The 13,574-nt window shown below is 44.9% G+C and overlaps 1 protein-coding gene across 1 annotated transcript in view; it reads left to right on the top strand.

Annotated features, from left to right (window-relative positions):
- LOC142251841 (mitochondrial ornithine transporter 1-like) overlaps positions 1-13,574 on the top strand; it is a 56,160-nt gene that overhangs the window by 20,094 nt on the left and 22,492 nt on the right. Inside the window, exons 5-6 of the mRNA XM_075324889.1 lie at positions 7,107-7,365; positions 8,007-8,147. Of these exons, the coding sequence (XP_075181004.1) occupies positions 7,107-7,365; positions 8,007-8,147 (400 nt within the window). The remainder of the gene's footprint in view (positions 1-7,106; positions 7,366-8,006; positions 8,148-13,574) is intronic.

The raw sequence follows: 13,574 nt of genomic DNA, 5'->3' as shown, positions 1-13,574 counted from the left end.
GTGTGAGTGCCGTCCCGTGACATCCGATTTTATTTACACGCTTCCATAGACTTGCAATGGAGAGACTCTCAGTAGAAACTCGCAAAAAAGCAGCATGCTGCGTTTTTTTTTTTGTTTTTTTTTTATTTTTCAGCCCGATTTTGGATTGAGAAAAATAACAAATGCGAGCTGAATTATTGACTAACGTGTCCGATTCCAATGCGAGTTTTTCTCGCATTGCTCTACTGCGAGAAACTCGCAAGTGAGAAGCAGCCCTTTATTGTACTGCACGATATAGACCCGCCCACCGGCGGCTGTGATGGGTTGCAGTGAGACAGCTGTCACTCAGCGTGGGAGCGTGTCTGACTGCAATTAATCATAGGTGGCGGGGGAAGCAGGGAATAAGAGATGGAATAATGAGCGGCCGGCATTTTCAAAAGAGGAAAAGCCACTGAAGCTTTGTGACAGCCGTGCAGCACCACGCCGGTGATCGGTGAGCATGAGAGAGGGGGTGAGATGGAGAGACCAAGAGAGAGAGACCGACCGACAAAACCACTGACAGAGAGACTGACCGACTGCAAAAATGCTGCAAAACGATTCGTTGTGTTTTTTTGTCTTACTGTTTTACCGGCGGTAGGCTATTGTGAACGATCAGCTGATCACCCGGTGGCCGGCCACCGGGCGATAAGCTGATTGTTCACAAAAGCCGACCGGTCAGCTGATCGCACTCAAAAGCCGGACGATCAGCTAATTGCACTCGAGCCGGCCGCTGAGAGAGCGAAACATTGATTTCAATTACTAAACATAAGAGCTGAGCATGCGCAGTGGAAAAAAAAGGGATTCTGCCGCTCAAAACGCTACATGCTGCGTTGCTGCCGCCCGACGGTCAGTCGTTCTACGAATAATCCGTCACGCGGCGGATGCAACGCAGACACATTAGTCGCAATCCATCGTTCATACAAGTCTATGGGAAACAGTGCAAGCCATTAACAGATTGCGCGGTTTTCCAAAGTAGCGGATTGCGACTAACTAAAGTGTGAAAGTACCCTTATCGACGGCCAATGGAGGGGGGGCGGCGAACTTGACGACCACCCCGGGCGGCAAAAGCAGTTGCTACGCCACTGGAGAGGGGCTAAGGGTGAGTAATGTGAGGTGGTGTGTGGTATTTTGGGGGTACAGGATAACTGGATGTTCCTACATGGGGCTGCATATTGGGGAATTGTACACAAAAGGTGCTGAAAATTGGGGGATTGTATAGGGGAAGGTGTGATTTTTACATACATAGTGCATACCTCCCAACCGTCCCAGATACAGCGGGACGATCACGCTTTGCAGAGTTTGTCCCGTTGCCCCGGGCGGGAGGTCTTTATCCCGTGGCTCCGCCCACCCACTCTCTCCCCGCCTCGCTGCTTTTCCCTCCTACCATCCTAACACGTGTCTTGAGCATTACAGAGCAGAGCGCACTAGTCTCTGTGCTGCTGCTGCTAAGGTAATGAATGTCCCCAGCGCTGATTCCCTACCCCCCCCCCCTCCTCCCACCCCTCCGGTCCGGAGCCTGCGCTCCTCCAGCTGTTTCTCTGATCTATCGTGTGTGCAGTGTTTGCAGCTCAATGCTGCAGGCACACGATAGATCAGGACATTGGGGAGAAGACAGTGTGTACTTACCACTTGTGTCCTCTCCTCACCCTTCAGTTGCTGCGTGGAGCTGATAGAGAGAGGCGGTGTTCTACTGCCGTTCCTGTCAGCTTCATGTAGTCGAGCTGAGAACGTCGCGGGACCTCTGTGGATTACGTCTGACCTGGAGGGGTATTTGGGGATTTTAATAAAATGGTGAAAGAGGGTGTTTTTTTTGTCTTCCAAATAAAGGATTTTTTTTGGGTGTATGTGTTTATTTACTTTCACTTACAGGTTAATCATTGGGGGTGTCTCATAGATGCCTGCCATGATTAACCCCTTATTACCCCGATTGCCACTGCACCAGGGCATTTCGGGAAGAGTCGGGTAAAGTCCCTGGACTGTCGCATCTAATGGATGCGGCAATTCCGGGCAGCTGCTGGCTGATATTTTTAGGCTGGGGGGCTCCCCATAACGTAGAGCTCCCCATCCTGAGAATACCAGCCTTCAGCCGTGTGGCTTTATCTTGGCTGGTATCAAAATTGGGGGGAACCGCACGCCGTTTTTCTTTTTATTATTTTACTGCACAATATAGACCCGCCCACCGGCTGCTGTGATTGGTTGCAGTGAGGCAGTTGTCACTCAGCGTGGGGGCGTGTCTGCCTGCAGCTAATCATAGGCGCCGGTGTGCGGGGAAAGCAGGGAATACGAGATTGAATAATGAGCGGCCGGCATTTTCAAATCAGGAGAAGCTGCCGGAGCAGTGTGACAGCCATGCAGCCCTGCGCCGGTGATCGGTGAGTGAGTGAATGAGTCAGTGAGTCAGTCAGTGAGTGAGAGGGTTTGAGAGTGAGTGAGTGATTTTCTGACAAGCAATGAATTTATATTACTTCTGGGCATGCTCAGAAGTAAAAACCGGATATGGTACATGCTTCCGGCATTTGAAGCATGACACCGAATCCGGCTCGCATAGACTTTTATTATGCACCATGCCGCACCCGGAGCTATGCATTTTTTTGCCGCTGGCAAAAAACGTTCCTCTCTGCGTCCCGTGCAGCCGCCGGAGTGAAGATTTTTGCCGCATCAGGCAAAAACCGGATCAAACGCAAGTACATGCGGCACAATCCGGCGCTAACAAAAGTCTATGAGGAAAAACCACACCCGGCGACAAAAAAAAAAAACAGATGCGTTTTTCCCGCAAGGCGCCAGATTGTGCCGCACAGCAAAAACCTGATGTGTGAACATACCCTTAGCTGCACACCCTGTTCAGCTCTCCTAGGTCCTAGCTGCCTGCACACCCTGTTCAGCCCTCCTCCTGGGTCCTAGCTGCCTGCACACACTGTTCAGCCCTCCTCCTGGGTCCTAGCTGCCTACACACCCTGTTCAGCTCTCCTCCTGGGTCCTAGCTGCCTGTGTCACGGGCGGAGGAGGGGATGCTGCGCTCTCCCACTGCTCCAGTCCGGCTGCTGCTGCGGCCGCTGCTGCTCGGTGGTGGCTCGAGCGGTGGGCCGGATCCCGGGGACTCGAGCGGCGCTCCTCGCCCGTAAGTGAAAAGGGGGATGGATTTTGATGATTGTCCGTGACTCCACCCACGGTTGTGGTGATTTTGGTGACACCACCGCTGCTCTAGACGGGGATCCCGGGAGCGGTGACTGGGAGCAGCTTGGTTGGTAGTTTTCCCCTCCGTGGGTAGGGGGTTGGTTGTCCCGGGGCCCGGTGATGGGGTAGGGATGAACTGCAGGCAGGTTACAGGGCGGAGAGGTGCAGGGTCGCGGGGGCAGCGCTGTACCGCACGGCACGGTGGTCCTCACTCAGCCCAATGATGCACACAGAGTCTCTGCTGAAACAAACGGCTGGATGGACGGGTCCCACAGGCGGCTGCGGTGTTTTTCCCCTGACCCCAGGTTGTTAATGTAAGTCCTTTCCTGCACCTTCCGTACGCTCCTCCTGCACTCCAGTTTTCAGCTGGCTCCCCGATTCAGTACCGGTGGGCCACCGCCCAGCCCCGGCTACCTGCGATTCCACCAACTGTCTGCCCGGCTCCCTGCAGACGTCCACTACAGTCTGCCTGACTCTCTACTCGAGGGCCCTAGGCTCCAACCTAGGCCCCAGTCTGCGTCTGCCTCTCTACAGACCTCCTCTTTCCTTCTCCGCCTAGACTTGTCTGGACATGCTTCCTGCCTCAGGCCACCCAAACTCCTCGGTGGGCGTCTCCATCTCCTGACTCCGCCCACCTGGTGTGTCTGTCTGAGCCCGAGGAAGAAACCAGGTCTCAATGGGGATGTCTGCTGTGAACTGCTGGGGGTGGGGGTGTGTGTGTGTGTGTGTGTGTGTGTGTGTGTGTGTGTGTTGTTACCTGTGGCCCCTGGCTTGTCCAGGGCGACACACCTGCACACCCTGTTCAGCTCTCCTCCTGGGTCCTAGCTGCCTGCACACCCTGTTCAGCTCTTCTCCTGGGTCCTAGCTGCCTGCACACCCTGTTCAGCTCTCCTCCTGGGTCCTAGCCGCCTGCACACCCTGTAGTTAACTCCCTGCCTGTTCTGCCCATTGCTGATCTGTGGTGGCTCAGAGCGATCACGGACAGCTTCTGCAGTTTCAGTTTGCTGGATGGGTGTAGATGGGGAGTGGATATGGGTGTGGCCGTTTGTAAAATGGGTGTGGTTAGGGTGTGGCCTAAAATTGCCGCGGCGTGCATTGCGCGCCGCAAACTTTGTCCCTCTTTCTCTTCTTTAAAAGTTGGGAGGTATGCATAGTGCTTGATGGGGAAAGGCGTGATCTCTAATGTATGGGGCTACGTACTGAGAGGCTGTGCAGGAAAGGGGGGATGTTACAGGTTCTGGGAGGCTTCATATGTGGAGCTGCATGATGAAGGGGGTGATTTTGTGTGCAGGAGGGCTGCCTGTGTGGCGATGGGGATGATGTTACATGCATAGGGATTATGTTATATGCTGGGGCTACGTTCTGGGGGGCTGCATGGGGAAGGGTTACAGTTACTTGTGTTGGGCTGCTTGAGGAAGTGGGTAATGTTATGTATGTGGGGAAAGTTGTAATGCTATGTATGTGGGGAAATCCACCCCACAATTCATTACATAGACTGTCAGGCGATTGTGATCCAATCTTGCAATTGGATCACAGTTGCGGAGGAGAGGGAGCACTTTCTCCATCTCCTCCGCTGCCTGTCTCTGCATACATCGCATTGCACTCTGATGACATTCGCGTGCAGTGCGATATTTCACACACTCCCATAGACTTGTATGGGTGCACGTAAGCTGAGAATCGCTGCCAATCCCAGCATGCCTGCGATTCTTTTCTCATGCTGATATGGCATGAGAAATCAATAGCAGATGGACACTATAGTTTTGCACTGGTGCGAGGGCAGTCCAAGCCTTACTGACTGTGGATCCTGTATGGTCCGCAATCTGATCATGACCGATAACTCCCAAGTATCTCCTTACCATTGTTAAATGGAATCTGTCACCAGGTTTCCCCCCCCCCCCCATCTGAAAGCAGCATAACATGGGGGCAGAGACCCTGATTCCAGCGATGTCACTTACTGAACTGTCTGCTGTCTCCTCTGCTGCAGACCTACCATAGCAGTTACACAGAGCTCATGAATATGCTGAACTACCTGGCAGCACGCAAAATCATCCTCTAATGATAATCTACTGCTGATTAATTGTTTATTTTATCAAAACTACATTAAACAGCCCAGTAAGTGACACATCGCTGGAATCGGGGGTCTCTGCCCCTACGTTATGCTGCTCTCAGATTAGGTGGCAAACACCTGGTGAAAGATTCCCTTTTAAGGACGTTCTGGAAGTTGTGGCTTCATGTAATACAAATGTACAGTATATGTGTCTGAACTGACATTCCAATTGATGTCCCATGTACTGCTTGTGGTTTTGCTGATGTATTTCTGTATTGATGCTATTTATGAACTGATGGGGATATATGGATGTATTTCTGTACTGCTGGTGGTGTGGTTCTGATGATGAATCTCTTTACTGCTTGTGGGTCTGTGATGAATTTCTGTTGGTTCTGATGATGAATTTCTGTATTTCTAGTGGTTGTGATGCTGGGTTTCTGTACTGATGGGGGTTCTAATTATGTACCTCTGGTGGTTCTGGTGCTGTTAATTCTGATCCTGTACACAAGTAACAATTCATAAATTACAATATATTACATTAACATTTACGACTTATATTTAGAATAGGTCATCAATGTCTGATCTGCCTGGGTCTGGGACCCCCGCTGATCAGCTGCTGTCGGTGCAGGTGGTCGCAAATGCTTATTTCCGGATCTGATTCGTCTTCTGATAGTGACCTTGGCCAGGTACTGCACATTTTTCCTCATTGATTTGAATAGTAGACTGCAGCCGCTATGAGAAGACAGACCAGATCCGGAACTGAGCACTTCCAGTCACCTGCCGGCATCTAGAACAGGTGATTGACTAGGGTGCCAGGTGCACCTGGCCGATCAGACATTGGTGACCTATCCTAAGGATACACAATCAATGTTGAAGTAGTGGACAACCTCTATAATAAACTATTGTGCCGCCTGACAAGTTAAGGGTTACTATATTTTCATTTATGTTAGGAGCATTAAAGGTGTTGTCCAAGTTTGTGATGAGCCTGCAGTCACTCCATGTGACACTATGTGCCTGCAGACTTCTGAGTTCTCACAGTCTGCACGCTGTCAGGATTCTCTGGTGCTGGCAGTGAGAGTGGGAGGTCACAAAACCACAAGTATGCGATTTACAAACACGTGGTCCCGTGCTGACTAGACATGGATGGCCTTGTTCAATGAAAATGAATTGAGGCTGGACACGTCTAGTCAGAATGTGGCCAGAGGTATACAAAGCGCATAATTGTGCTCATATGACATCCACTCCCACCACTGGCACGGGAGAACCCTAGAAGTGTGAAATGCAAGTGCTGTGAGAATTCAGAACCCTGCAGTCACATAGAGTGACACAGAGTGACTGTAGACTTTCATTTCAAACCTGGACAAGTCCTTTAATTATAAAATAAGGCCCTGTAACCCAATCCTGTCAGCGTGTAATATACTCACTGTCAGGATTCAGCCCTGCTCGATGGTTCCAATTCCAGCAGTTATCACATGGTCACTCCACTTATATGTGATTTTAATACTTGCATGTGACAACTGGCTTTTCTTCCTATGTTTTTCATTAAACATTGAGAGAATTATTAGGAGCAGCTCGTCATCACGTAACTAACTGTGTAAATCACATATGAGTGACTGGTCACATGACTACCCAAACCGCTTGGTGGGGGATGGGGGGAGGAGGGGGGCGCCAAACTGAATTCTTGCCCCGGGTGCTGGAAAGCATAGATACACCTCTGGCTAGGTGGTAATGTGTTTTCACTAGACAACCCTTTGAAGCTATTTCCCACTAAACATAATTTGATATAGGCAATTGCTCCATCTTGTAGTATAGCATGTTTTATGTATTTTTTTTATTTCACATATCTTATCTTTTTTTTATTTCTTAGGTGGTGCTGCATGTGTTTTCAGTGGCCAGCCCTTTGACACAGTCAAGGTTAAGCTGCAGGCTTTCCCATCTATGTATCGCGGTTTTATGGACTGTGCAGTGAGAACGTACCACATGGAGGGATTGCGCGGCTTGTATCATGGCACGGTCCCTGCTTTGTTGGCAAATGTGTCAGAAAATGCAGTGCTATTTGCATGCTATGGCTTCTGTCAGAATCTCGTGTGTCATCTCCTGGGGATGCAAGAGCCGTCACAGCTTAGGTGTGTGCTTCACTACCTTTTTATTTATTTTATCTTGAAGTTACATTACCATATACGACCAATGATGGGTCACCAATAAAAAGAACTGAAAAACACCTTCAACTCCTTTCCAATATACTGTATAATGTAAATGTACATCCTGACCAGGATAGTTTTCCCGCAAAATGACAGTTACATCATGACAAAAAAAAAAAGTTACAATGTGTTAAGACGCTTAACAAATGGTTGCAGCAGAAACGCGATAAAAGCGTATATGATTTTTTTTTTTTTTTTTTATTTGTGGATTTTTCACATGCAAATCTATGGGGAAAATCTGCACATAAAACTCAGGGTACTCGTATTCAGAACCCACTCGCACTGAGAATACAAGGTAATTGTGACAGTGTGCACACCGCACACTCACAAGTCGGCCGTCTGAGCTCTGTCCCAAGCCGGGGCAACCCCTTCATCCACTTTTGAACATACGGTGTGATGAAACACATTTGAGAAACTATGACGACTGATATTTTAATATTCCCATTAAACACATGCTGCAGTTTTTTCAAACTCCTATAGCCTAACAATTTAATAAGGGTATTGTATAAGTCAGTATATAATGTGTATACCATTTCTATGCTTTATTCTAATATTATTTCCTCTAGAGACTACCACAAGGCTACTGCAGGGTCGTTAGCTTCTGTTGTCTCCTCACTGGTCCTTTGTCCAACAGAGCTGTTGAAGTGTCGTTTGCAAACACAGCAAGAAATGCGGATATCGGGACACAAAGGCATACCAAACAAAAGGTCATTACAACAATGTCTGTCAAGTGGGCAAAAAAAAAATTAAGCACTGCTGATTTTTATCATGCAATTTTCAAAATTATCTGTGTATTGAACACATTACCAATTTTCTATGTAAATAATTTATTTGCTATTCACATGCATTTCTCATCAGATGTCAGTAACAACCCATCCTATCCTCATGCACGTAGAAACCAAACCATTGATGTCCATAAATTTAGTGATATGTATACTGAGCCTGAAGAAGAGACCTGAAAGTCTCGAAAGCTTGCTATTATTACCATATTTTCAGTTAGCCATTAAAAGGTATCAACCACTGAGGACTCTCAGTTCTTTTAAACAATTTTTTATGTGATATTGTAGCACCCCGTGCTTGGCGGCAACCGAGCCGCTCTGATACGGGCTCGCTGGTGGGTGGCTCGAGCGTCCCCGGACCCGGGGGCCCCGTGGTCCACTTCGATCTGAAAGGGGGGCTGGCGCTTTTAGGGGGACGTAGGTGTACGGCCAGAGCCGTGTTTGAGTTTGTGACGCCACCCACAGGATGTGGTGAAGATCTTCTCAAAAGCTCCCTCAAAAAAAAAACAAACTCTGCTGCACGGACTAGCAGGTGCTGTGCCTGAGGCTAATAGACAAAGAGTAAAAATGATGTCCAACGCCAGAGAGTAATCAGATTCAGATTCAGCCAGATAAATTCCAAATTTTTATTGGAATTTTAAAGAGGAATATTTATATTGTATGAGGAACATTTATGCATAATATTACTGTATTCTTAGCAAGGTATACCTTTCCATCTTTTTTCTTTGGTGGACATGTTATTGCAAATTGTGAAAGTATACAGTCATATGAAAAAGTTTGGGCACCCCTATTAATGTTAACCTTTTTTCTTTATAACAATTTTGGGTTTTTGCAACAGCTATTTCAGTTTCATATATCTAATAACTGATGGACTGAGTAATATTTCTAGATTGAAATGAGGTTTATTGTGCGAACAGAAAATGTGCAATCTGCATTTAAACAAAATTTGTCCGGTGCAAAAGTATGGGCACCTCAACATATAAAAGTGACATTAATATTTTGTAGATCCTCCTTTTTAAAAAAAAATAACAGCCTCTAGTCGCTTCCTGTAGCTTTTAATGAGTTCCTGGATGAAGGTATATTTGACCATTCCTGTTTACAAAACAATTCCAGTTCAGTTATGTTTGATGGTCGCTGAGCATGGACAGCATGCTTCAAATCATCCCACAGATGTTCAATGATATTCAGGTCTGGGGACTGGGATGGCCATTCCAGAACATTGTAATTGTTCCACTGCATGAATGCCTGAGTAGATTTGGAGCGGTGTTTTGGATCATTGTCTTGCTGAAATATCCATCCCCTGCGTAACTTCAACTTCGTCACTGATTCTTGCACATTATTGTCAAGAATCTGCTGATACTGAGTTGAATCCATGCGACCCTCAACTTTAACAAGATTCCCGGTGCCGGCATTGGCCACACAGCCCCAAAGCATGATGGAACCTCCACCAAATTTTACTGTGGGTAGCAAGTGCTTTTCTTGGAATGCCGTGGTTTTTTTGCCTCCATGCATAATGCCTTTTTGTATGACCAAACAACTCAATCTTTGTTTCATCAGTCCACAGGACCTTCTTCCAAAATGTAACTGGCTTGTCCAAATGTGCTTATGCATACCTCAGGTGACTGTGTTCTGCGTGCTTGCAGAAACTGCTTCTTTTGCATCACTCTCCCATACAGCTTCTCCTTGTGCAAAGTGCGCTGTATTGTTGACCGATGCACAGTGACACCATCTGCAGCAAAATGATGCTGCAGGTCTTTGGAGGTGGTCTGTGGATTGTCCTCGACTGTTCTCACCATTCTTCTTCTCTGCCTTTCTGATATTTTTCTTGGCCTGCCACTTCTGGGCTTAACAAGAACTGTACCTGTGTTCTTCCATTTCCTTACTATGTTCCTCACAGTGGAAACTGACAGTTTAAATCTCTGAGACAACTTTTTGTATCCTTCCCCTGAACAACTATGTTGAATAATTGTTGTTTTCAGATCATTTGAGAGTTGTTTTGAGGAGCCCATGATACCACTCTTCATAGGAGATTCAAATAGGAGAACAACTTGCAAGTGGCCACCTTAAATACCTTTTCTCATGATTGGATACACCTGCCTATGAAGTTCAAAGCTCAATGAGGTTACAAAACCAATTTAGTGCTTCAGTAAGTCAGTAAAACGTGGTTAGGAGTGTTCAAATCAAGAAATTGATAAGGGTGCCCATACTTTTGCACCGGTCAAATTTTGTTTAAAATGCGGATTGCACATTTTCTGTTCGCACAATAAACCTCATTTCAATCTAGAAATATTACTCAGTCCATCAGTTATTAGATATATGAAACGGAAATAGCTGTTGCAAAAACCCAAAATTGTTATAAAGAAAAAAGGTTAACATTAATAGGGGTGCCCAAACTTTTTCATATGACTGTATACTTTCACAATTTGCAATAACATGTCCACCAAAGAAAAAAGATGGAAAGGTATAACTTGCTAAGAATACAGTAATATTATGCATAAATGTTCTTCATACAATATAAACATTCCTCTTTAAAATTCCATCCATATTGTAAATTAAATATTAAATTATGGGTTTCCATCAGGAAATAAACAGATATTCTAAAAAAGAAAAAAGGAATTTGATTTAATGCTCATTCAATTGAAGAAAAAATGCACAAAATTTGCACTATAACTTAAATGTATTAATACTCAAGAGAAGAAAATAAGATCATACATATTCCTATTTATATAATGTATCCAAGAAGGAGTTTAGTAACAATGCACCAAACTCATTAATGTATTGTAAACCGTAACACTTCCTATTAAGCTATGCACAACTGAGGATATTATAGACTGATCATATCTTAATCACCTTTTTTCCATATTATGTTCATAACATATGAAAAAGTTCCTAATACATTTATTTTCCTCACCACTTATGTGCTGTGATGTCTTTACATCTCATGAATTGCTTGATGCCAAACCAACAAACTACCCTAATTAAAAACTGTTCTGTGAAAATTGATCTAATCCAAAGGGAATGTCTTCCAAAACTGCAAAAAAAAAAAAAAAAAGTGATCTGTCTCAAAACCTTATTGTTGCCAAATCTACTGATACCATGGGTTACACAAGAATTTCCAAACTACTGAAGATTCAAGTGAGCAATGTTGTGGCCATAATCCGACACAACCAGATGCTCCTTGCAATATTTCAGACAGAGGAGTGAAAAGAATTAACAGAAGAATTGTCCAAGAGCCAAGGACACCTGTGGAGAACTACAGAAAGACCTGGAATCCACAGATACAACTGTTTAAAACAAAACAATAAGTAATGCACTCAACCTCTATAGCCTGTATGCATGCTTACCATGCAAGACTCCATTGTAGAATATAAAGCATGTTCAAGCACATTTAACCGCTTCACCCTCAGCCGATTTTTCTGTTTTTCGTGTTTTGTTTTTTTTTGGCTCTCCTTCCAAGAGCCATAACAAATTTATTTTTCTGTCAATCTTGCCATATGAGGGCTTGTTTTCTTGTGGGATGAGTTGTACTTTTAAATGAAACCACTTTTACCATATATTGTACTGGAAAACGGCAAAAAAAATTCCAAGTGCGGAAAAATTGCAAAAAAAGTGTGATCGTACAATAGTTTTTGAGATATTTTATTCACTGTGTTCACTATATGGTAAAACTGAGGTATCTATGTGATGCCTCAGGTCGGTGCGAGTTTGTAGACACCAAACATGTATAGGTTTACTTGTATCTAAGGGGTTAAAAAAAATTCACAAGTTTGTCCAATAAAAGTGGCGCACGTTTTGCGCCATTTTCCGAAACACGTAGCGTTCTTATTTTTAAGGATCTATGGCTCAGTGATGGCTTATTTTTTGCGTCTCGAGCTGACGTTTATAATGGTACCATTTTTGCGCAGATGCTACGTTTTGATCGCCTGTTATTGCATTTTGCGTAAAACTTGCGGCAACCAAAAAACGTAATTTTGGCGTTTGGAATTTTTTTGCGACTACGCCGTTTACCAATCAGATTAATTGATTTTATATTTTGATAGATCGGGCATTTCTGAACGCGGCGATACCAAATATGTGTATATTTATTTATTTTTTAACCCTTTAATTTTCAATGGGGGGAAAGGGGGGTGATTTGAACTTTTAGGTTTTTTGTTTTTTTTTAATTTTTTTAAAACTTTTTTTTTTACTTTTTTTTTTTATTTTACTAGTCCCCCTAGGGGGCTATAGCGATCAGCAATCCGATTGCTGATCGCTATCTGCTGATCACAGCTATACCGCTGTAATCAGCAGATTCAGTCACTTTGGTTTTCCCTCTGCTCTCGGCCGAGGGAAAATGAAAGTGAAACATCGTAGCAGCAGGCGTCATCACATGACCCTGTGCTACGATGGCAACCACCGATAGTCACGTGATAACACACGTGACTTCCGGTGGGGGCGGCGGTGAGTAACAAACATGGCCGCGCGCATTTAAATCTTGCTGCCAGACTTTGGCAGCAAGATTTAAGGGGTTAATGGCCGCGGGTGGAAGCGATTCCACCCGCGGCTAGCAGGCACACATGTCAGCTGTTGAAAACAGCTGATATGTGTGCCGATCCACGCCGCCTGCCTGAGGCAGAGGGCGGGGCTTAACGGGACACGATCCTGGACGGATAGATCCGTCCAAGGTCGTGAAGGGGTTAATTGCCTGGTATTATATTTTGCGCAAAATTTGCGGCAACCCAAAAAAAAGTAATTTTTGTATTTATTTATTTTTATATTTTTTTGCCACTACAACATTTACCAAACAGATTTAATTGATTTTATATTTTGATCGGGCATTTCTGAATGTGGCGATACCAAATGTGTGTATAGATTTTATTTTTTTAACCCTTTTTAAATTTTCAAGGGGGTGATTTGAATTTTTTTTTTAGTTTTTCGAGTTTTTTTTTATATTTTTTTAAAAAAATGTATAACTTTTTTTTATTTTTTATTTTTTTTTTACTAGTCCCCCTAGGGGGCTAGAAGGATCAGCAGTCTGATCGCTCATTCATTTCTCCCAATCAGAGCAGCACCGCTCAGATCGGGAGAAATGGCAAAACGCAATGACACCAGAGTTCGGGTGGGGGAAGGCTAAAACAATTTTATCCTCAGTGGGCCGCTCTTTCGGCCTCTGGGTGGGTATTAAGGACTGTATCCCTATGTCATAAATTAACCTTTTCTTCCCTCCCTACATAGCTGGTAATAAATTCCCAAGTAGCTCCCAAAAATCAGAGGGCTCTAGAGCGGTAAATTTTTCTTATTTTTAAAACACAGGTATTGATCAGTGCCAGAATCGTATGTAGGAACCAATTACTACAGAAACCTATTCCTAGTAAC

This window comes from Anomaloglossus baeobatrachus, chromosome 9, assembly GCF_048569485.1.
Source record: "Anomaloglossus baeobatrachus isolate aAnoBae1 chromosome 9, aAnoBae1.hap1, whole genome shotgun sequence".
Taxonomy (NCBI): Eukaryota; Metazoa; Chordata; class Amphibia; order Anura; family Aromobatidae; genus Anomaloglossus; species Anomaloglossus baeobatrachus.
This window is presented reverse-complemented; position numbering and strand designations above follow the sequence as displayed.